This window comes from Aptenodytes patagonicus, chromosome 3 (genome assembly GCF_965638725.1).
Source record: "Aptenodytes patagonicus chromosome 3, bAptPat1.pri.cur, whole genome shotgun sequence".
In the NCBI taxonomy this organism is placed as follows: domain Eukaryota; kingdom Metazoa; phylum Chordata; class Aves; order Sphenisciformes; family Spheniscidae; genus Aptenodytes; species Aptenodytes patagonicus.
The window spans coordinates 24,750,815-24,772,252 of record NC_134951.1 but is presented as its reverse complement, the minus strand read 5'-3'; the positions used below and the strand labels follow the sequence as shown (position 1 = coordinate 24,772,252).

Genomic DNA, 21,438 nt, shown 5'->3' with positions numbered 1-21,438 from the left:
CTACTGACAGAAGTGAAATCTGCAGTATAAAACCATTGTACTCTATCCGTTTGAGAAATTTCACTCACCAGTTACTTTGGGAATCCCCTGCAAGCGTGGCACTGGCAATGCTACTATTATACCCAGGTTTGTTCCAACCAGCAATAAACCATGGCACACCAGGAGGCTGGTCACAGAAACACGCTGCTGCCCTGTGAAGTTTAGAAAAGTGCTCCGTTACTTAAGAGTGATGACCTCTGCCTAGATCAAAGTAACTTCAGGCAAACACGATCAGCTGTACCCTCTCATTCAGCAAAGCACTCATCGCGAAGGCAAGTATTTTGCTGGCTTGTGGTATTAAACTTTACATACATGACAATTTAAATACCATTAAACTTCTGAAACATTCTGTCCTAAATCTCTGAACCACAGTATCTAAAAGTAGACATAGATTATCTTGACAAATATGCTTTTACAAATAGACTATGTTTGTACGTTCCCAATAATAAAATTGAAAGGTGTTTCATTTCACAATACTCAATAATATTTTGCCATAACACACTGTACTCAAGACTCAAACCTGTTCATGACTACTTTTTTCTCCTAGTTTTTATTCTGTGAAACTGTATCAGAAGTGCTGTGTCCCCCTGTTGGAGTTTGGGTCCCCCCGTACAAGAATGGCATTGGCATATTGGAACAAGTCCAATGGAAGGTGACCAAGATGATCAGGAGACTGGAGCACACAGTGTACAAAGAGAGGTTAGAAGTGCTGTCTGCTCCTGTCTGACGGGAGGGTGCACAGAAGACAGAGTCAGACTCTATTCAGATGTGCACAGTGATAGAGTAAGACACAACAGATCAAATCTGGAACATGGGAAATTTGGATTATAAGTAGAGAAAAGCTGCTTCATCATAAGGGTGGTCAAACACTGCAACGGGTTGCTCAGAGGGTTTGTGGAATCTCTACCCTATCCAAAGATATTAAAAATTTGGTTGGACAAGTCCTTGAACAACCAGGTCTGATCAGGCCTGCTTCAAGAATAATGGACAAGATGAATCATAGAATCATAGAATCATTGAGGTTGGAAAAGACCTCTAAGATCATCGAGTCCAACCGTCAACCCAACACCACCATGCCCACTAAACCATGTCCCTAAGCGCCTCATCTACACGTCTTTTAAATACCTCCAGGGATGGGGACTCAACCACTTCCCTGGGCAGCCTCTTCCAATGTTTCACCACTCTTTCAGTAAAGAAATTTTTCCTTACATCCAATCTAAACCTCCCCTGGCGCAACTTGAGGCCATTTCCTCTCGTCCTATCACTTGTTACTTCGGAGAAGAGACCGACACCCACCTCGCTACAACCTCCTTTCAGGTAGTTGTAGAGAGCGATGAGGTCTCCCCTCAGCCTCCTTTTCTCCAGGCTAAACAGTCCCAGTTCCCTCAGCCGCTCCTCATAAGACTTGTTCTCCAGACCCCTCACCAGCTTCGTTGCCCTTCTCTGGACACGCTCCAGCACCTCAACGTCCTTCTTGTAGTGAGGGGCCCAAAACTGAACACAGTATTCGAGGTGCGGCCTCACCAGTGCCGAGTACAGGGGCACGATCACTTCCCTACTCCTGCTGGCCACACTATTTCTGATACAGGCCAGGATGCCATTGGCCTTCTTGGCCGCCTGGGCACACTGCCGGCTCATGTTCAGCCGGCTGTCAACCAACACCCCCAGGTCCTTCTCTGCTGGGCAGCTTTCCAGCCACTCTTCCCCAAGCCTGTAGCGCTGCATGGGGTTGTTGTGGCCGAAGTGCAGGACCCGGCACTTGTCCTTGTTGAATCTCATACAGTTGGCCTCGGCCCATCGATCCAGCCTGTCCAGGTCCCTCTGCAGAGCCTTCCTACCCTTGAGCAGATCAACACTCCCGCCCAACTTGGTGTCGTCTGCAAACTTACTGAGGGTGCACTCGATCCCCTCATCCAGATCATCGATAAAGATATTAAACAAGACCGGCCCCAGTACTGAGCCCTGGGGAACACCGCTCGTGACCGGCCGCCAACTGGATTGAACTCCATTCACCACAACTCTCTGGGCCCGTCCAGCCAGTTTTTGACCCAGCGCAGAGTAACCTCCAATCTGACCTCCTGACCTCCAGAGTAACTTCCAATCAAAATTATTCTATGATTCTATGATTTTCTACCACATATTATTTATGGGACTGCTATTTTTCAGTAAATAGCAGTATTTAAACATAGCAGTAAAAACAAAGTAGTTTTTGCTTGCAATGCTTACTAAATATGTTTGATTCAGTTTAGATGGATTTTCAAAATGGCCTTGCCAAGTTTCAGAAATGGAAACTACTGCCTGCCCAAACTTCTGCCATGGCCCAAGTTTATGTGGAGGAGCATTTAAACTGCTGGAATCTCCCAGGTTCAAAACCTACATGTCCTTGGATTTATGATTAACCTTACATGCAAGACAGCAGTCATTCCTATCTTCATCATAGCTCTCAAGTTGTTAATCACTTCATCAGTAAGTAGGGAATTTGGATTCCTCATCTGGTATAACTTGGATGAACCTGCATGTTCCACACTTTGGAAAAGGACCTTAATTATGGTGTATCACAAATGAATGCATTTTCCATCTCGTCCCTTGAAGCTGAGCCAATTTACATCCAAGGATGTATGAATCACAGACCCACTGGGAAAGCAGGGAAGGAGCAGCTTGACTGTAGCCCAAAGCACTCAGCTGGAAAGCAGGAGGTGGACCACAGTTCAAGTCTTTCCTCACAGAACATTAAAAAACCAAAGTATTAACCCAGCAATGGTGTGTTGTAAAAGGCACACGTAGGCTGCAGGGACAGATCTGGAATCCCAGCTCTGTCTACCCAAAACCACATTCTAAAATACCCTAAAGGCACGATGATTAGGTCACCCTCGGCAGGTGTAACAAGAACGAGTAAGTTGAAGAGGCTCCGTCTACTCAGGCAGACCTTCAGAGACACCGATGTTGTTTTCCATAAACTGTAGGTGTTTATGCTGGTAGGACTGCGTCATCCCTCCTCAGCTAGATAAGCATGGGTGGTCTATGCCTATTGATAAATTACAAACCTTTTGAAGCTTGGAGTTTGCTTTTTTGATGGGGTTTTTTGTTTGGTTGGTTTGGTTTTGGTGGGGGGATTTTTTGTGTGGTTTTTTTTTGTTTTGTTTTGGTTTTTTTGAGATATTAATGGGATTAATTTAGTTTCCAAAACAAAGCACACAAAGGCGCTCCTTCAGCACAAAAGAAGTTCAAACAGTGATGCCCGAACACCTCTGTGTATTGGAGTTTTCGAAAATCAGTATTTGAATTCTGTGATTTAGAGCTCAGGCTTGCTCAGGTTATGTATGACATGCGAGTCCTCTCCCACAACTGGTGCCACAGCAAGTGCAAGGTAACTAACTGCAGGTTAGTTTAACCTCATTCCATTTCACTTAAAGCTCATTTTGCAAAGTACAAACATAAATACATAAGTACAATTTTTAAACTTTTAAAGTTATCAAAAACTCCAATTGTACTTTTTCCCTCTCAAACCCCTTGCAGAAGCAAGATGCTCACATTTTTAAACAATAGATCTTTAATGCCTTTCTAAGCATTTAAAATGTAAACTACTATGCATGATTTCACCTTGAAGCAACTTCTAACCGGTAATTTTTACCAGTGAAAACTGGTAATATGCATTACTATTTCCATAGGTGAAAACAGCAAATTATCAGCCAGCAACTTAGAATCTTAAACACTGAGCACAACCTTAAGCATGAACCATCCATATATAGTGAGGTCAAAAGGAAAACCGCTTGCTTTGAAATCTTGGAAAAGCAGGAAACGTCTGCATCTGAAAATACACTTTGAGATAGCACATAACAACTCAAAAAATATTATATATAAGTAAAAAACCTATTCAATTATTAACTTAAAATATTAATTTGTTATCTGCTAGCCACGGTTTGAAATAATACTTTTCTTTGTTATTTTGTTACTTTTTATTTTGATATATTTCAAATTCAGAGAAAAAAAAGGTAAAACCAATTCTCCAGAATGTTATGCAGTAAGCATAGAAATTAACAAGAAGTGAAAATGACAAACATAAATGCCAAAAACAATCAAATGCTCTTATCTTTTTAAATGACAACTTTTAGATCACACTGTCCCAATGCAATGACAGAACTGTTAAAACCTGTAAAATAACCTGACCAAGATCTTGACTTCACGAAGAACTGAAGCCAGCAATTAAGCTTATGCATGGACAAATGTTTTTATTGCCTATGTTCTGCTCTATGTTCCCCTTTCTCAGGTCTCAGTTACAACAACCACCAGACCCAGTTAAATCCTCAGGTGTTCCCACACAGATCTTCTGAAGTCAACCCTGGGTAGGTGCAAGGGCGTACTGGTGCATATCCTCTTACACATGCTGCTCTTACTATATAAAAAATAAGCCCACTGTACAGATCTATTGGGCTGACCTAAAATTTTCCCCAATCTTTTTATTGTTTCCCAGCAGTAAAATCATAAAACAACTGCATTTTATGGTCTGGAACCTGGTGGGGTGGCAACAAAAGAAAGCTGTAAGCGTCAAAGTATAGTTTGTTTTCCGCAGAGAGGAAATGATCCATTTTTTTACTTTGCTTTTCTCATCTGTTTCCAGGAAACACACATGCCATTAGAGGATATATGGATATAAACAGAATACAGCAACTTAAGCAGAAATCACCTCTTTGTTAAACAGGTAACGTGTCATCGTCCACATGAGCAATGAAATTACATGTATCAAGGTCACAAAAACCTCTTTAAAAGGACAAACTCTTTTACAGCTGAAAGGAAAAACATGTTTAAGGATGTTCTTGAATAATGAAACATTCAATGTGACTATGAAAAAACAAGTGGACTGTCTACTCATGTACAGTATTTTTTTTGTGTGAGCTGTGATAAAGGCTGGTGAAAAGCTGCTTTTGCTGAGATTTCAAATACAGCTCACAAACGCTAAGCATAAACTTGCTCTACAAATTAAGTACATTGAACTAGTGAAGTGTGTATATTTGTCTTCAAATCTTAATAGATATTTTTTCTGCTGCTCAGTATGCCCTCTGTTGAGCTAACAGAGCTGTGGTTGGGCCACTTAAAAGCAATCCAGCTGTACTGTGGTTTACTAGATAGTGAAATAAATAGTTACCTGGACCTATAGCAATAATGATGCTCTTCCCCTCAACCATTCTTTTCCTTTCTCATATGCATTTGTGCTTTTTCGGCGTTTTGTTATAGAACACAAGCTTGTTATATATTATTAGGAAGTATTTTTGATGATATATGAAACAAAGGTACTGTGGACCACTCTGAACTAAATGTCTATCCCACGGTTGCCTCTGTGACCCTAGTTTAATTTCCAGTCCTGCATTCCTACACACAAACTTCCCACAACTCCAGAAAGCAAGAGCCCTCCCAGCTCCATTCTTCGTAAGTAGACAGCCACAGATTTAAAATGTTACATCCAGCAGGGAAAAGATTCTGCCAGACACAGTCTGCTTTTTCACGTTACTGAACTTTGCCGAATCGTAAGGACAATCGCCTCCTGTGACATTTCCCTTACACTTCATTCCTCTGTGATCCTGTCCGGCCCACTGTGCTGCAGGGTTGTCTTCCTCAAAGCAAAGGAGGCACATCCTTTACAACAAGGAGAGTAGGCAGTGATATTTAAAGCCATCTTCTCCTAAGAACAAAATTGGGAAAATCTAATGCTATGAGAACTGGTTACTAAGGTTATGAAAACCCCCTACTCCTCTATCTTAATCAGTTACTACAGCTATCCTTTAAATACAGCACTGTAACTCACGGTAACCATTCCTGACAGTGACAGTAAATTTTTCTTTCACTTCTACTGTATAACAACAAAATAATTTCATTAATGGCATGGAGTGATGTTCCTCTCATCTACATTACTTTAAATGAAGACACAGATGACATCTCCAGGTAGCCTATCGGGCCAATATTATATATTGTTGTTCCTACTAAAATCTTGGCAAAAGAAGTCCAGCTTCTTTGAAGTTATATCGAGATCCTGCCTTTTTAATCTCTCAAGACTCTTAGAAATATTTTTACACCAATTTCTTCTCTTTCATTTCAATACAAGTTGAATTTTTACTTATCTGTTACTTTTGCATATTAAGGAACTTCTATTGGATTTCAGAAAACTAACAGGGCTGTTTCCTTTAAAACTAAAAGTCCTAAAATCCTCAGTAAAGGCAAATACATATTTTGTAAATATGCAGCTATTTCACTCCTTTTCTGTTTCACTTTGTTTTTTTCTTTTTTAATCTCAGTATATACTACACAGAGCTTGATTTATTCTTTGGCTGCTTTTAGTTCCAAAAGGTCCTTATTGCTGCTTTATTATGTAAACCTCCTACTCCTCTGTCTTTTAGCCTTTGTTGTGGCAGCATTATTGGGATCATATAAACAGGCCCAAGAGCTGCTGCTAAATAACTGAAATTAATTTCATTTTTAGAATAGATTCTCCCTTGGAACATTTGCTGTAATAATGTTCTACTCCTGAAATAAATTTCCATTTCATTCACTGGCGTGCTTTTTGTGAAGACACCAAGAAAAAAAAAAAGGAACTAAAATGGGTAAGAATGACACTGAGGAGATATAATTAGCTAAAACTCTTTTAAAAAAAAAATGGTATGTTACATCAGCAGTTTTATTACCATGGCAATGAACACGAAAGCTAAATTTTTGAAGATTTTTATATGCAGAAAATACATATAAGGGAGGCCCTACTTCCCTTTTTTCCCCCTGCTATAAACAGCAGAGCATATTAAAAGTTAATCTTTTTACGACTGATCTTGATGTCTTTGCATAATTGTGATGAATTCAACCAAATGACCTATTTAAAGGCAGGCAATTTGCTGCTGTTCAGTGTTGGAGCTACAGTCAAACACCACATGTAAAAACACCCTGTCTAGAACATGATATAAATGGACACAATTTAAAATAGAGCTTTACAGCAAAGCTAACGTCATCTGAAAGAAAACATGATAAGAAGACAGGGACCGAAGAAGTGAAATGTTTTTGATGCAAGATTTATACCTAACCTTTGTAAGAATACAATCTCAGTGCAGGAAGAACTGGCTTCTGCTAGAAACAAAGCAATAAAGCTGGCGCACACACTGCCTATAAAAACCGCAGAAGCTGGGTCTACTGCAGTCTATAAACAGGGAGAGACAGAAAGAACGGTTGTCTTCTCATGGACACCTCGTGCTCAGCTATGCCAGTATCACTTTTCTGTCTGTCTCTTCTCCTAGCACTGCCACAGCTCCCACATGATGTGCTTGCTGAACCTGAGGTCCTAGCCACTCACTTGCAAAACTGATACAGGCCAGTTCAACTGTCTGTGACACTGATGATTTGGGGATGATTGAACAGCTTCTGTCTTAAAACACTTCAAGATCTGTTAAACTTTATCCTAACAACCACAGGTTCCATCTTTACTTATAAGACTAACCTTTTAATTCAACAAATTAAAGCTCCAATCAGCAAAACACTGAGCACACTCTGAAATGGCAGCATGTGAGTTGTTCAGCTGAGTTCACTGGGACTACTGATGTAACTAAAATTAAGCCAGTGGTTTTTTGGTCTGGATCCTAGGCAAATTGACTCCATCATGTACTTTTATACTAAGTTCCAGAAGCAAATGCTAAACTCTGCAAAGCAAACACATTTCCATGGCAGACTGCATTGTCCTACTGCTTCACAGTCACAAAAAAAAAAAAAAAAAAAAAACTGAACAGAAGAATCCACCTGCTTATCTATATAATTACATTTATAGCCTCTGAGGAGGAGAGCTGCTACTCAACCAGCTCGCTGCACACATTGTTCTTCTGGGCAGGCGACAGACTGTGATTTACTAAAGCAAATAGTCACGAGACAGTTATCAGACTCAAAGTCCGAGATGGACCTTCTGATTCTGGCCTAATCTACAACGCTCTGGAGAACGACAGTGATAAAGACAAAACAAAAATGTTATCGCACAGCGTGACTCAGCTACCTGGCAACATATTGTGAACAGGTGTGGCAATATTAATATCCTGGAGGTGTTTCAGTGTCTCAGTGTGGAACAGGCGAAGCGTAGATCCAGATGTGAAGGCAATCCAGATCCCCACTCCAGCAACAGCCATGTGAGAGATTACCATCCCTTCCTCTTGATGGGCTTCAAAATGGCTCTGTAAGAAAAACAAGGACTCTGTGGGGAGATGCAACTGAACAACATCATTCAACCTTCCATATCAGCTCTTCAGTGTAGGCACTGTATTTTTGTCCTCCATGTCAAGGACAAAGCTAGCTTCCTCTGCTTTGCTCAGGATATGTTCTGACTGCTGCATATGATGTGCTAATTTTCCTGTTACTTTTTTTTGAAAATACATCACCATTAGTATGGAAGGATTCTCAGCTCTTGAGCCAAAGTTCTACCTAACGACAGAGTAACTTCACAGTAACTTAGACATTGTATTTATTTAAAATATTGCATGGTAGGGGCTGGCAAGCCCGTAACAGCTCAGACTTAAAAGGATTTTGTATTTCTTTAGTGATACTCCTTTGGGAAAACTACCACAGATGAGGTTCCTGGGAGTGGGCAGATTTTTTCCTAACGTTACTTTTATCTACAGCAGAACTCCTCTTTAAAAAACAAAAAATATTTTTCTTCTGTTCTGTTAGGGGGTCTTTTCAGAACAAGGATAACAGAATCAAGGAAAAAGTAATCTTTAGAAAGTGGAGTGTTTATGAATATAAATACACAATTATTTGCTCAACTACGTACATAACAATGTGAGCCTTAACACTGTGGCTTGCTTTTCGACTCATAGACACTTCTGAATTTCACAAGTATTAGCTATTTTGTTTTCCTGTCCTTCAAAATATTGATGCTTCTCATTAGAAATGCCAAAATCCTCCTTCTGAAGATAAGTAATAAAAGACTTTGAGGATAGACCTTTTTCCTTGATCTAGTGCCTTCACAGTTACAACTTCTGCATGGCTCCAGGAGGGCTGAAACCTCTCTATATGCCCCTGTTAACGTGCAAGATAAAGCTGTAGCAAAGTTCTTTAATCATTAACAAAAAGTAGGGGTTTTTTTTTCCAGTTTTGACTTGTAAGTACACTGTCTCTGAAGTTAACCACAGCCTTTTAATGTTGTGGCAGCTATTATCAAATAGAGAGAGCTGTTCTGATAAACATAAAACTTCCTTGGCTAAATAAATGACAAACTGTTCCTTGGATACAAATGTCTCTCTGAGGGATATGGAAGTAAATATCTGCTCTAATATTCACACTACATATTATATACTCTTAATTATATTTGCAGATAAAATGCAGAAGTACCCCCTTCCTCCTTGTAAATGTATACTTAAATTTTCCATGCATTACAATTAAGAGTTACATTTTGGTCATTTTGCATCAAAATCTAAATTACATGTTTCTCAGGATAAGCTCTCAGCCTAAGACAGTTATGTTTTGAATATATGAGGGTTATAGACATATTGTTCAAATTCTCCATCTAAATTCAACAAACAGGCTAAGATCAGAGATAAAAACCAGAAGTTTAAGCTTTCACAAAGTGTAACTTTTGATATTATACTTAGTAGGCACTTAATTTTCTTTTCATATTTTATTACTCCATAAATTAGTACTTTCCACTGAGAAACCGGCTGTTTAAAAATAAGGGGAATGATTTTTTTTTTCTTCTTTTCATTTGTTAACACTATTCTTCAAATGTTCAGTTTTTAGTAGATGAACAGAGAAGTTTCTCTTCAGCTATTAGGCAGTGGTTCAGTTTTTGAGTGTTACTGTATTATCTTTTGACTCGTCGAATAACAACACTGCAGAATGAAAGGTAAGCACCTCTGGCAGGCACATTTATATTCATTTATATTGTATTTCCTCAAGTAACCTCCATTCATTCTTTACCAAATGATATACACAATTTGAAAATCATATGATTTCTTCAACAGAAGAATTAATCCATGAACAACATCTTTCAAAGCCTAAAACAGCTCTTACGACTAAATTTCCTGATATTCTCATCATGCATGTTTCATTGCAAAAAGGATTTTAGAAGAGTGACTTCTGTTACAGACTCATACATCCCTACACTGACGACCAACTGACTTTTAAAACTTCTCAGGGACAGATCCAAGGCCGCTGAAGTGAACCTGACCGGCAACTTGCACTGTTTGAAATTAGAAGAAAAATGAAGCAGATCCTAAGAAATGAATTTTCTGTGGAGTGGTCTGACCGCAGCTGACAATTCTGTTGGTGCCACTGTAAACAACTTGCACATGCATTTTTGTCACATTCCATTTTTACCAGCCAACTCATTATACTCCCACTTAGTCTGTCCTGCCTTTCCTACAGCTGTCTGCTGAACACATAGACACATTTAAAGTAAACGGTAATACAGTCAACACCACAAGAAGCATGTAAAAAGAACTATTCTTTTCATTCAAAGGGTCTTCTAACATGGAGCAGGAACATACCCTAAACCTGTACATTCTTTTACGTGCGGTTTTGTATAGAGGATAGCTTTGACATCTGTTTCAATTACACGCCTATCTGAAAACCAATAGCTGGCTTTTTTCTTCAATTTTTTTTTTTCTTCTCATAACAAGAAATACAGATACAAAGGGACAAAAATGTCTTATTCCCTTTGTTATCAAAAAACTTGAACGCCATTTTACTTTTCTCTTTAGTTTTCATACCTACATTCCTCTGTATTCAGAGCCCAGTTTTTTTCCCCTCAGGCTCTCTCATTCAAACTCTATAGCAACACGAGAGCTGCAGAAGACATTCTGGATGCCACAGCCTGCCTGCCCAGCCCGACATAGCTCACTATTGTTTCAGCAGCGCAGGGCATAGCTGGAGTCTTTCTTTTGAGGGGGTGCTCGCTCGCACCAAACAGCTGTGCCAAGAACTGAACCACGATTTCTGAAGCTTCATGAGAGATGCATAATGGGCATCATTGTCCACGAGGTAAAACAAATGACTTTTACTACTTTAAGGAAGTTACAGTACTCGGGCAACATACACTCATGGATAGGGATTTTAATTTGTTTTGTTTATTCAGCTGAACATTTCAGAGTAACTGGTGTAAATTAGCCAAGTTTTAAAAACAAGACAAAACAAACCAGGATGGAATGCCATTAAATTGGTGACTTTATTCCGTTAAATACTCTGGCATTTTTTGTTGTTTTTAAGCAAACGCATACTGCCTTTACAGAGAGTAAGGGTCTACAGGCACAGCGACCACTATGGGATCAAGGTCTATACCCGACAGCAATACAACTGTCAGATCTAGGATCGAGACTAAGGACAAATGTTGTCTTCACTGAAAGAGTATCAGAGTATGTAATTAATATATAACAGCAATTGATGTGTTTCTCACATGTCCCTTGCCAAGGAGCTTGAGGCATTGTGCCAGTTTGGGGCTCTGTGCCAATAAAAGACATTTCCTAAAACATTCTATTACACTAACATATCATTAAAACAAGTAATTGAGAGTCTTATCCATATCAGAGGGGAAAAAAGCAGAAAAAGTGAACACCATCGAAACCCAATATATAGGATGCCAAACCTGCTCATTTACTAATAGTTGTTTAAAAAAACACTTAAATAAGAATCTTAGAAAAGCAAGGAGGCATGGAATGAGATTGTTTTCAAGTATAATGTACTTTGCACTTCGCAAATGCACAGTTAAATATGAGGTACCTATGAAGCAGGGAGTGCCTCACAAGGACAAAGTTTACAAAATGGTCTTGAATATGCTCATAGGCTTGCACAGATATGGCCTTAAAAACTAGTCAGGTGCCTTTATAGGTAACGTATATGACACAGAGCATATAATATGTATGCAAGATACTAGAAAGCAGTGAACAAACGCAGCTGTAATTTGAATTATATGGAGATATAAAGGAGTTCAGCAAAGAAGGAAGAATAACAGTTGAGCCTTGTGCAACACCTGGATTCCTGTTGATAGAGCAAAGATGAATATTATGCAAAAAATCTTGAGTCAAATCATTACTGCTAATTCTCAAGAAGACAGGGCACAGAGGGAGAACAAACATTTCCTTGCTGCTGTTTTCCCTCATACAGCAAAGCTTCTGCTCTGCACAGTAAGGAAGAGGTAGCTCAGATGTATTCAGCTGCTGATACTGTTAAAATATTCCCTATGGACAGAGTCTAAATTGCCTCATGTATAATATTGAAACAATATTGTCAATGAACATGGTATGCACATCATAGCAGATCCTGGGTTTACATTTCCCAAAGTGAAGTTATCAAAACAAGTCAGGTAACTCAGCAGGCAGCAATAGCGAAAACATTAGTGAGCTGTTTAGTCTGGTGAGATGATGAAAACAAGATCAGTACTTGCATATGTCTTAGGACCAGTAAAGAGGCAACAGAAAATCATTTGTTCACAATTCTATGAGGAAGATTACATGCTATGGTATGGATATTTGTGTGGAATAAAAAAGATGACCCTCAGGCAGTCATACAAAAAATAAACAAATTCTTGAATAAAATTATCTGTGTCGAGAAAAAATTATTCAACCCATACGCACCATTTCCAGTTGCACCATTTCTTATGTGTTGTTTGCTGCAGCAATCATTACCTGTACTTTAATTATAGCTATAAAAGTCAGTGGATCTATAATAATATTAGCTCTGAATACAATGGACAGGTTAGTTTACAAAGCGCTCTGGAAATGAAAAGAAACCTCCTGTGATGCTTTTGTAGGAAAACTTGTAGTAACAGCTGAAAAATGAAACTACTCTGTCTGAGAGATATTGATAGAATATTTGTTATTTTATCTCTCTGAACTTCTGTTTTCAATACTGCGATCCATTATGCTATACTGTATTTTGATAGAGTAAGCTTTATACATTCTTTAATCCTCAAAGCTTGTCCAACTCTGGTTTTGTTCTCCTGTGCCAAAACAGCACAGCATAGCCCAAGCTGCAGCCATACCACCTGATCTAGGAAGAGCTTTGTGACAGAACTAGGTCAAAATTGCCAAAGGTATTTACAGAGGTCTGGCTGTATGTAACCAACCTCACACAGGAACAATCTGGCTGTGATCTCTTACTGTTGCTATGTATTTCTTGGTGAGAATCAGAGATTCATCATCGAAGTCTGTAGGACAGTAACCAGGTGTCCCAGAGGCTACCCTGCCCCCCAGTGAAGCTAACAGAAGTCCATTTCAAGCACCTATCCAAATCACTCTTCCAAAATCTTTCCCTCATCATACCATTCAAACTATCAACAAAACAAGCCTTAAAGAAAAACAAAGTAGGAAAATATATGATCCAAGCATCTACTTGGACGAAACAAATCACCCAGAAAGCACAGATAAAGACAGAGGAAATCGGGATGTTAGCTGTTTCCCTGTAAACCCATGACAATGACTCACAGAATCAATTGTACCAAATAGACGATTGTTGGGAGACAACACGATCATCAATGAAACAAAAAAGCAGCAACAAAGCACACACAGAAGGAGGCTGTGAGCTCATCACCACTCCTGTTTGAAAGAACTTCATGGCTGTAAACATCATGCAACTCAGTGTAACTGTATTGTAGGTTGAAGGAGAGGCTTAATTCCTAACGTTTCATCACCTCTGAACTTCAGACCACTGAGACATTCTTTTGGTGGAGGCTGCAATTTTGACAGAAAAAGGGCTTAACACTTTCTGGGAAATGTGGTCACAAATATGAGCTTGAATCCTTAACACTCTTCTCTCCTTCCAGAAAAGCTGACTTTTGTATGATTATTCATTAGAAAATGTCCTTACACAAAGCAAATTTTTGTAGTCCACTGAGAAGCAAAACTCTGAAGAAATACACTATGAAATCATCACAAGGTGCAAATAACATCTAACTATGTAGAGGCAGTCTCTTAATTAAACCTTCTTCTGGAATTAACAGGCAATTCCTATAGGCACCCACTTCTTTGCTGCCTTTCCTCAGATCTCATTTTTAAGCAAACTCTTGCCCCGAATACTCCATGAGTTCCAAGCACCTTATGGAAACCTGGGGGAAAATGGAAGCAAACCTAGGTCTAATGAGACATCAGCAGAGAATGTCACGGCAGAATTTCAAACTGCAGGGAGTGGGATTTAACAGAACTGAAACTATATTTCATGAAAAGCTTCCTGAATGGTGAAAGGATTTGTGGCGTATCCAAAGCTTCACGGCTCCTTAAACAGATTTGAATGTTTAAAATTTCACCACTTATACCCTGTAGCATAGCAGGTGAGCAATGCTTTTAAAAGTGTTTACCTCTATGGAATGTGTCACAGTGCTGATTATAAAAATTTGTCCACCACATGCAGCCCAAATGGTGTCCTCCATCACAAGCAGACTTCTAACAGGCAGAACCCCCAGTTTAACTATCTTCTGAGGTTCCGTGTTCCACGTCCCATCTTCAATAAAAAAGAAGAAAGGTTATACACAACAAAATGGTAATCTTAATTTTAAAAGTTTTGAAAACACTATCTCTCAAGCCTACTGCTCGAATCTCTGCAAGTTGCCACTTCAAGCTACACTGTGATTTATGTATGTTTAATTTTAGCTTCCAGAGTAAATTTGTAAGGGTAATACAACATTAAGGGGAAAAACCAAAACCAAACACTCATATATTTGTTAACTGAACAAATTTTATCTGGATTAATTGATAAACAAGGAATCCCACATTGCTGTTCTGATACAGCTACTTTCCTTTCCAGAGGAAACACAGTCAGAAAGCCATGGCTGATATAATTTTCTCCAACTCAGAAGGAGCTCACAACAGACCTATTTCAAGATGAATCAACTTCCGGCTAGGACAGAATCTTTCATGTGAAAAGTAGTCAGCAAGATTTTTACTGTAGGTTCTAATGAGCTCAGATGACTCTCTAAAAGCACGTTGATGGAATGGACTTCCTGCTACTACATGCTTCATTTAAGAAGGACATTTTTTTAAAAAAAGAAATTAAAACTTAATTTTGTGACATATCTTCACTTTTCCTATTTTTTCCCCCAACTATAATCCACAGTGTTTTCTGTGGACTGCATTTAGCAGATCCAAATTACATTATGCATGTGTATGTGGCACAATGAATTATTCAGAGACCTTCTGATAAAAACTGCATGCCGCCACTTACCACTCTGGTTACTCTCACTTGCCATCTCTTTGAAACAAGGATTAGCAGATTATGTCTCTCCAAATTTAAGAGCTAGCAACATGGGCTTCTTGAAATAGTTGCAGCTGTGTCTTTTATATATACAATTTGACATACTAAATATGTCAATAATCATTTTAATACTTTTATATTAGTTTATTTCTATTGTAAGCACTCATTGAACATAAAGTCTCGAAGACCGCATTTCTATCCATTATGCCTTAGTAATAATATCAAAATCTGTTAAAGTATCTGTTTTTACATTGCGATAAAATATGTCAAAAAGGCCCCATTTCCTCACTGTAAAGCCTTCTTCCTGCAGAAGCTGCAGAAAAGTTGTCCACTTTACTGACACTGGTTTCAACTCAGTAACCACTTAAATTTTGATTGATGAGACCAAGGTAAACGCATCTTTAGGCAAGCACATAAGTACAACTTTTTTTCTTTTTCCCCTGATAACAAGTGCATCTTTTATTATCTGCTTAGGTAAAGGAGTACGATATTTCCTGCTTCACAGTAACAGCAGCAACAACAATAATGAGAAGCCTCAGCTCTGGAGTACTTCTCATTGCTTCTGCCATCTGCGTGATACAACCTTCGCTGAGTCATTCTCAGGATGTGTCTCTCTTCCGAAAGCATCTTTGTAAAAAGGACATGTAGTTTCAGGCCGTCAAAATAATCTTCATGATTTTAGTTTGCAAGTAAGAAGAGTGTTTCCAGTTATTAGCCTGTAAACTCTCCCAGCGATGTCAAAGTCACTCTGTGTTCTTCGTGACTCATACGTACCATTAGTAATAAAGAAACTTCTGGAAAAGTTTTCATTTGCTAGCAACCACATTATCCTCAAATTAAATTCTTAAGTGGAGGCTGCCCATACCCTGTGAGTGCTTTACCCACTGTAGGCAGTTCAGTGCAAAGCCTTCAGAGAGCGGAGCTGCATGCATGTGCGTATCCTGACTTCCGTTGCATAAGTTATGCTGACTGCAGAAGTCATAACAGCATCCAGTAATTAGCACCCTCGTGTTTCCTTTTTAGGGATAAAACCAGCATAATTCTAGTATATTCTTACTGTCTCTTCTGAAGGATAAAGACTGTGAATTTGAGCAAAGAGCAGATATGCTGAGCAAGAAGCTATCTTTCTTTCTGTAGTTATATTTTCACACTGAACAACACATTAATGTACAGACAAAACCATTCACTGAACTCATCAGCTCTTTCTCTTAAATACATTCAAGCTATACATTGATCTATATATAAAGCATAGCTGATACTGAAGTGACAGGTGAATAGGGATTTTCAGGATCTCAGCTGTGGACTCGGATTTAAATGTTGCTTAAATTTCATTTCAAGCATCTAAATTTTTTTTTAAAAATCTGGATCTTTATGCCCTCAACTTCCATGCAACTCCTCAGATGGCTAAGCATTAAGCCATATTATTAATTTTTATCAAGTCTCATTAAAATTATTATGTTGCATTTGTAATAGTTTTGAGTGAAAATTAGTACTGGTGTCAGGTGGATGTCGATTGCAAAATAAAAATTCTAAAACAACTTACTGCAAGGTAAGAAGGTGAGTTCAATATTACCAATGTTATGAATACTACCAGTGTTATGAATATCTGATTCAACAAATACGTGTATCAAAACTCAGTTCTCACAAACCCATTTTCTGTTGGTGCTGTTAGCACAGCACTTAACAAACCAGTTAGCTTTAAGAGTTCAGTGGGATTGGATATATGAAAAAGGTGAGATAGAGACCTGATATCTTTCATGTTACCGTAACTTCATGTAAAGAAACTGCAATCCCACTTCCTATATCGGCCTAGGAAAAATCCAACGCTATCACTCTACCCAGATACCTAGCCATGTGATATGGCTATTCTCCAGTACTTTTTTATTTCTTCCTGCAAACATTGCTGTCTTCCAGATCATACAGCATCTGAGACAGATGAGGGGAAAAAAAGGGCTGGAGGAGACTCTCTAGTCTGGTAGTTAGGGCAGTATTTAAACGATGGGTCAGCTGTGTTCTGCTCCCTGCCTCAGTGAATGCTTAATAATTATACAAAGTGGAATGGCACCAGGAGGAGGAATTAAGCACTGTGCAACTCTCTCCTCTTACTTTGTGGCAGCCAGGGAAATCTCTTGAGAGTTGAAAGCATGGGTACAAATCCTCTCAAGCAAGGCAAGGGATTAAGCCTGATAATCCAACATACTTGTGTGAATGCTTTAACCACAGGCTGCTGACTAAAAGCAAGATCACGACTTCATTTTGCTGACCAAGAATTTCATTGCTCATCGCCAAAATTACTTAGCAAGTCTGTGTCTAGTTCACAAGCTGTTTCAAGACTGTCAAAATCACAGTTTTAAGAAAATGTAATACTCTCTCTGCAGATCTCAACAGACCCTATTAAATACCTGCCTGCACAGACTTCATGTTTAACGTTGGCTATTTCATGTTATCTGCCTGATCCAAAGTTCATTGCTTCTAAAATCTACGTGAAAAGAAGTATTATCTCTATTCTACTTGTGTAAACACCTGCAGATTCAACACATACTTATGTAAGCAGGTCCAACAACTGGCACTATCCACGTATTTAAAATTAGGCACAGCACTTGCAAAAGGTATGGAATGGCTTCGTTTGGTGTTATAAATCCTTGGTTAGTTACTGATCTAATAAATTGACTTTTTCCTAAGAAAAAAGAAAATAAACAAGAAATATTAGCTGAGATAAAGCTTTTGCTAACAAAATCTCAAGGCATACAACAGGAAAAAGCCAGTCCAAGGAGCCCAGCAAACTATTTTCTGAAAAGCAGGAATTGAGCAAAAGAAAAATAAGCAATGGAGATGTATATAATGCAGCTCCCAGAGATCTGGCTGGAGAATACCTACAGGAGTGCCCACAGAAGTGAAGCTTGTCTTAAAATTGTGTTCAATCGATGCCTTGTTTCTGTTCTCTAAATAAGCATTGATTTAGTTTTAGGAAGGTTTTATGGTCATCGTTGTCTCTAGAATGCTGAAAAGCCACAGACAATAAACTCTTCTACCTATGAGGTAAGTATATAGATACCGAACGAGATGCAATATGCAGTACATATATCCTATAACCAGAGGCTAGTCTGTATGCGGAAAAATCAGTTATCTGCACCCTGAGCAAATACCAGATTGAAGCCTGACACCTGTGGAAACAGGAAGGAAACAGTGGGAGAAGAGATAGGGGTTTTCCTTCTGCTTTGGGAGAAAAGTCCATACAAGTATTAACAACACATAAAGATTACTGTATTGGCAAGTTTTAGCTGACTCGGGTCTTAAACTGACCACATCAAAGCAGGTACAGACTCTTACTATAGATACACCAAATGCCTAGTACACAAGACATGACAGTCTCTGGCAGTCTCTATAACATTACTGTAATAGAATATAGGCATCTATATGAATTGCAGGTACAGCTATTTGCAGGAATGAGATGCATCTACAAAATCTGAGAACAGTGTCAAATATAAAAACAAATCTAGGGGCTTCTAGAAATAAGATGTCATAACTTCTGATATTTGCATATTAGATGAATATTTAAAACATGAGAACACAGTTTTTAAGCACTACTGTGTCTATGCACTAATAGATCTGTGTTATGCCACTATTTGTAATACCCTCTGTAAGTTATATTTCTCCAATAGCTATGTGCCATAGTTTATACACCCATGCTTGTATCAGGCTGTTTAGCTGCATCAAAGTAAGATATCTTATGCTCATAAAATATTTCTAAGACTTTAATGTATAAGGACATTATTTCCACTAGTGCATTTTGTTATTAGTCTCATGATTTTTATGAATTTTAGAATATCAGTTATCCTTCTATTCAGCCAAATTTAATCACATCGGAAAAGTTTTAAAACAATGTTCATTTTATAGAACAGAATGTTGGCTAGTTTATCTTTCTGCGGTTTGTTTCCATAAAAACCAATGAAGGAAAGTAATATTATTTTACAATAATTTATAAAAATAAGTTTCTTATTATTCATTTATAAATAATTTATTAATATTTAGTATTTTATAATTATAATTTGTGGGTTCTCTCAAGTCTTCACATGAGAATATGAACGTAATAGAATATAGTTTATCTCTTCAGACAGTCTTTTTAAAGTTTGTAGTAGTTTTCCCTTCCTTTACGCTTTCAGTCGAGCTGAACTGAACATGCTTTTTGTTGGTAGCTTCCTCTCTTGCTTAGCAGCACTATTGATGATTTCAACAGAGCAGCCAACACAGCCCTGGGAACAGCAGTTGTTGGTCAATTTGTGCAATGGAGCACAAACATTTTTTCCATCACATGGTACATAAACCAGCACTGTTGAGGAGTAAAATGGTAGCTACAGAAGTAAAAAGTTTAGCACATTTCTTATCACCTGGAAATAAGCTGAGACACTCGGGTCTGCTCTTCTAAACAAGGTGTAACTAGGAAATGTCCTGTGCTACACATGTATATAGTCATTTTTTCCCACACATGCAACAAATTCTTCATGCTAAATAGCTGACAGAGCTCTACCTAAAATTGTAGAGAGGGGTGGTGCTGGAAGTCCCAGCATGAGATATGCAAATAAGACTTATAGAAATGTCAACATATTTCTGGTAACAAGTATTAGGTGATACTGCTAACAGTGATAACATAGTCAAGACAATAGGTTTCTTTTTCAATATCACTGCTCTAGTCGCCTCTGTAACAGCTTAATACCATTCCTTACTTTTCATAGCAATACCTCTCACCATGTCTACTTTAAGTGGCTATCACATGTCAGAACCGCACTCTTCAGACATGCTGGAGCAGTGCGTGGATCCACCCAAGCTCTGAAGTTCAACATCAGTGCTTTACATTCAACATATTCCTCCTTTCCTGCATTTGTCAAAGTAGACAATTGTCTTGCCAAATTGATCAAGATATCTTGCTAATGAGCTGACCTGCTACCCCTTCACTGTTATAACTGTTTCCCCTTACTCTTATATTTCCTTTCAGTTTTGGTCCTTTTCCTTGATATTAATCCTCTGAAAATGATCACTGATTAGTGTCATAAGGCCTCTTTGGACAGGTAAGTCATCAAAACTCCTGACCACCTTCAGAGCTGCCTAAGTTTTTACCAGAGAAGTCTCTCTGAAGAATGTAAACTTCTGTTCTGTACATGGCCAGAATTGCCTCAGCTGTTGTTCTTGTTTCACATTCAATTGCAATTCTCAAAGTTGATCTTTTCTTCCTTTCGTAAACCTCAGGGCCAGAACCTAGCAGCGTACACCTACAGGAACAGGCTCCGCAAAAATCTACTAGAAAATACAGCTTTCATTAAAACATGCAAGAGGCTTCCTCTTATGGGTGTGTGGGGTCAGTTTTCTCTATGGCAAAAGAAGATTCACATCAGTATCTTCAGGCTTCCAGAAGAGACCTCTAGCCACCAAGGTGAGGGCCACTCGGAGTGGCAATGGCAGCATTCCCAATCCTTTCTTCCTGTTAAAGCTGAGCCACTCTTGAAAAGAAGAGTTAAAAAATGGGTGAGAGGCAACAGAACAAAAGTTTATGTATTAAATAATCATTTGATAGAATAGAGATCTCTTCAGCTGAGAGCCTAGTGCCTTAGCTGTGAGGATACTATATGAGAAATTACATGTCCTGTTTCTCCTATCCTGTTTTTAAAAAAAAAAAAAAAAAAAAAAGAAAAAAGAGGCATGATTCATTCTCAGCTTAAGAAACTGATCATAGGTGCAAGCTCTGCGCTGTGAATCACAAGTGGCACTTCTCTAGCTCAGCGGCACCTGGAGGTAGGATGACATTAAGAAATGCCTTGTTTCAATTTCTTACTGGTTTGTTCGGACATTTCTCTACTCATAGTCACAGAATGGTTGAGGTTGGAAGGGACCTCTAGAGGTCATCTGGTCCAAGCCCTCTGCTCAAGCAGAGTCACCTAGTGCTGGCTGCCCAGGACCGTGTCCAGATAGCTTCTGAATATCTCCAAGGATGGAGACTCTACAACCGCTCTGGGCAACCTGTGCCAGTGCTCAGTCAGCCTCACTATAAAAAAGTGTTTCCTGACGTTCAGAGGGAACCTCCTGTGTTTCAGTTTGTGCCCATTGCCTCTGGTCCTGTCACTGGGCACCACTGAAAAGAGTCTGGCTCCATCCTCTTTCCACCCTCCCTTCAAGTACTTATAGACATATAAGTCTGTAAGTAGACTCCCCTGA

The 21,438-nt window shown here is 38.8% G+C and overlaps 1 protein-coding gene across 7 annotated transcripts in view; it reads right to left on the bottom strand.

Moving 5' to 3' along the window:
• ARHGEF10 (Rho guanine nucleotide exchange factor 10) overlaps window positions 1-21,438 on the bottom strand; it is a 127,037-nt gene that overhangs the window by 7,596 nt on the left and 98,003 nt on the right. For all 7 annotated transcript variants that reach the window (XM_076332892.1, XM_076332894.1, XM_076332895.1 and 4 more), the window contains 3 exons: window positions 14,339-14,481; window positions 8,054-8,228; window positions 69-191 (listed from right to left, as the gene is read on the bottom strand). In XM_076332892.1, the coding sequence (XP_076189007.1) occupies window positions 69-191; window positions 8,054-8,228; window positions 14,339-14,481 (441 nt within the window). The remainder of the gene's footprint in view (window positions 1-68; window positions 192-8,053; window positions 8,229-14,338; window positions 14,482-21,438) is intronic.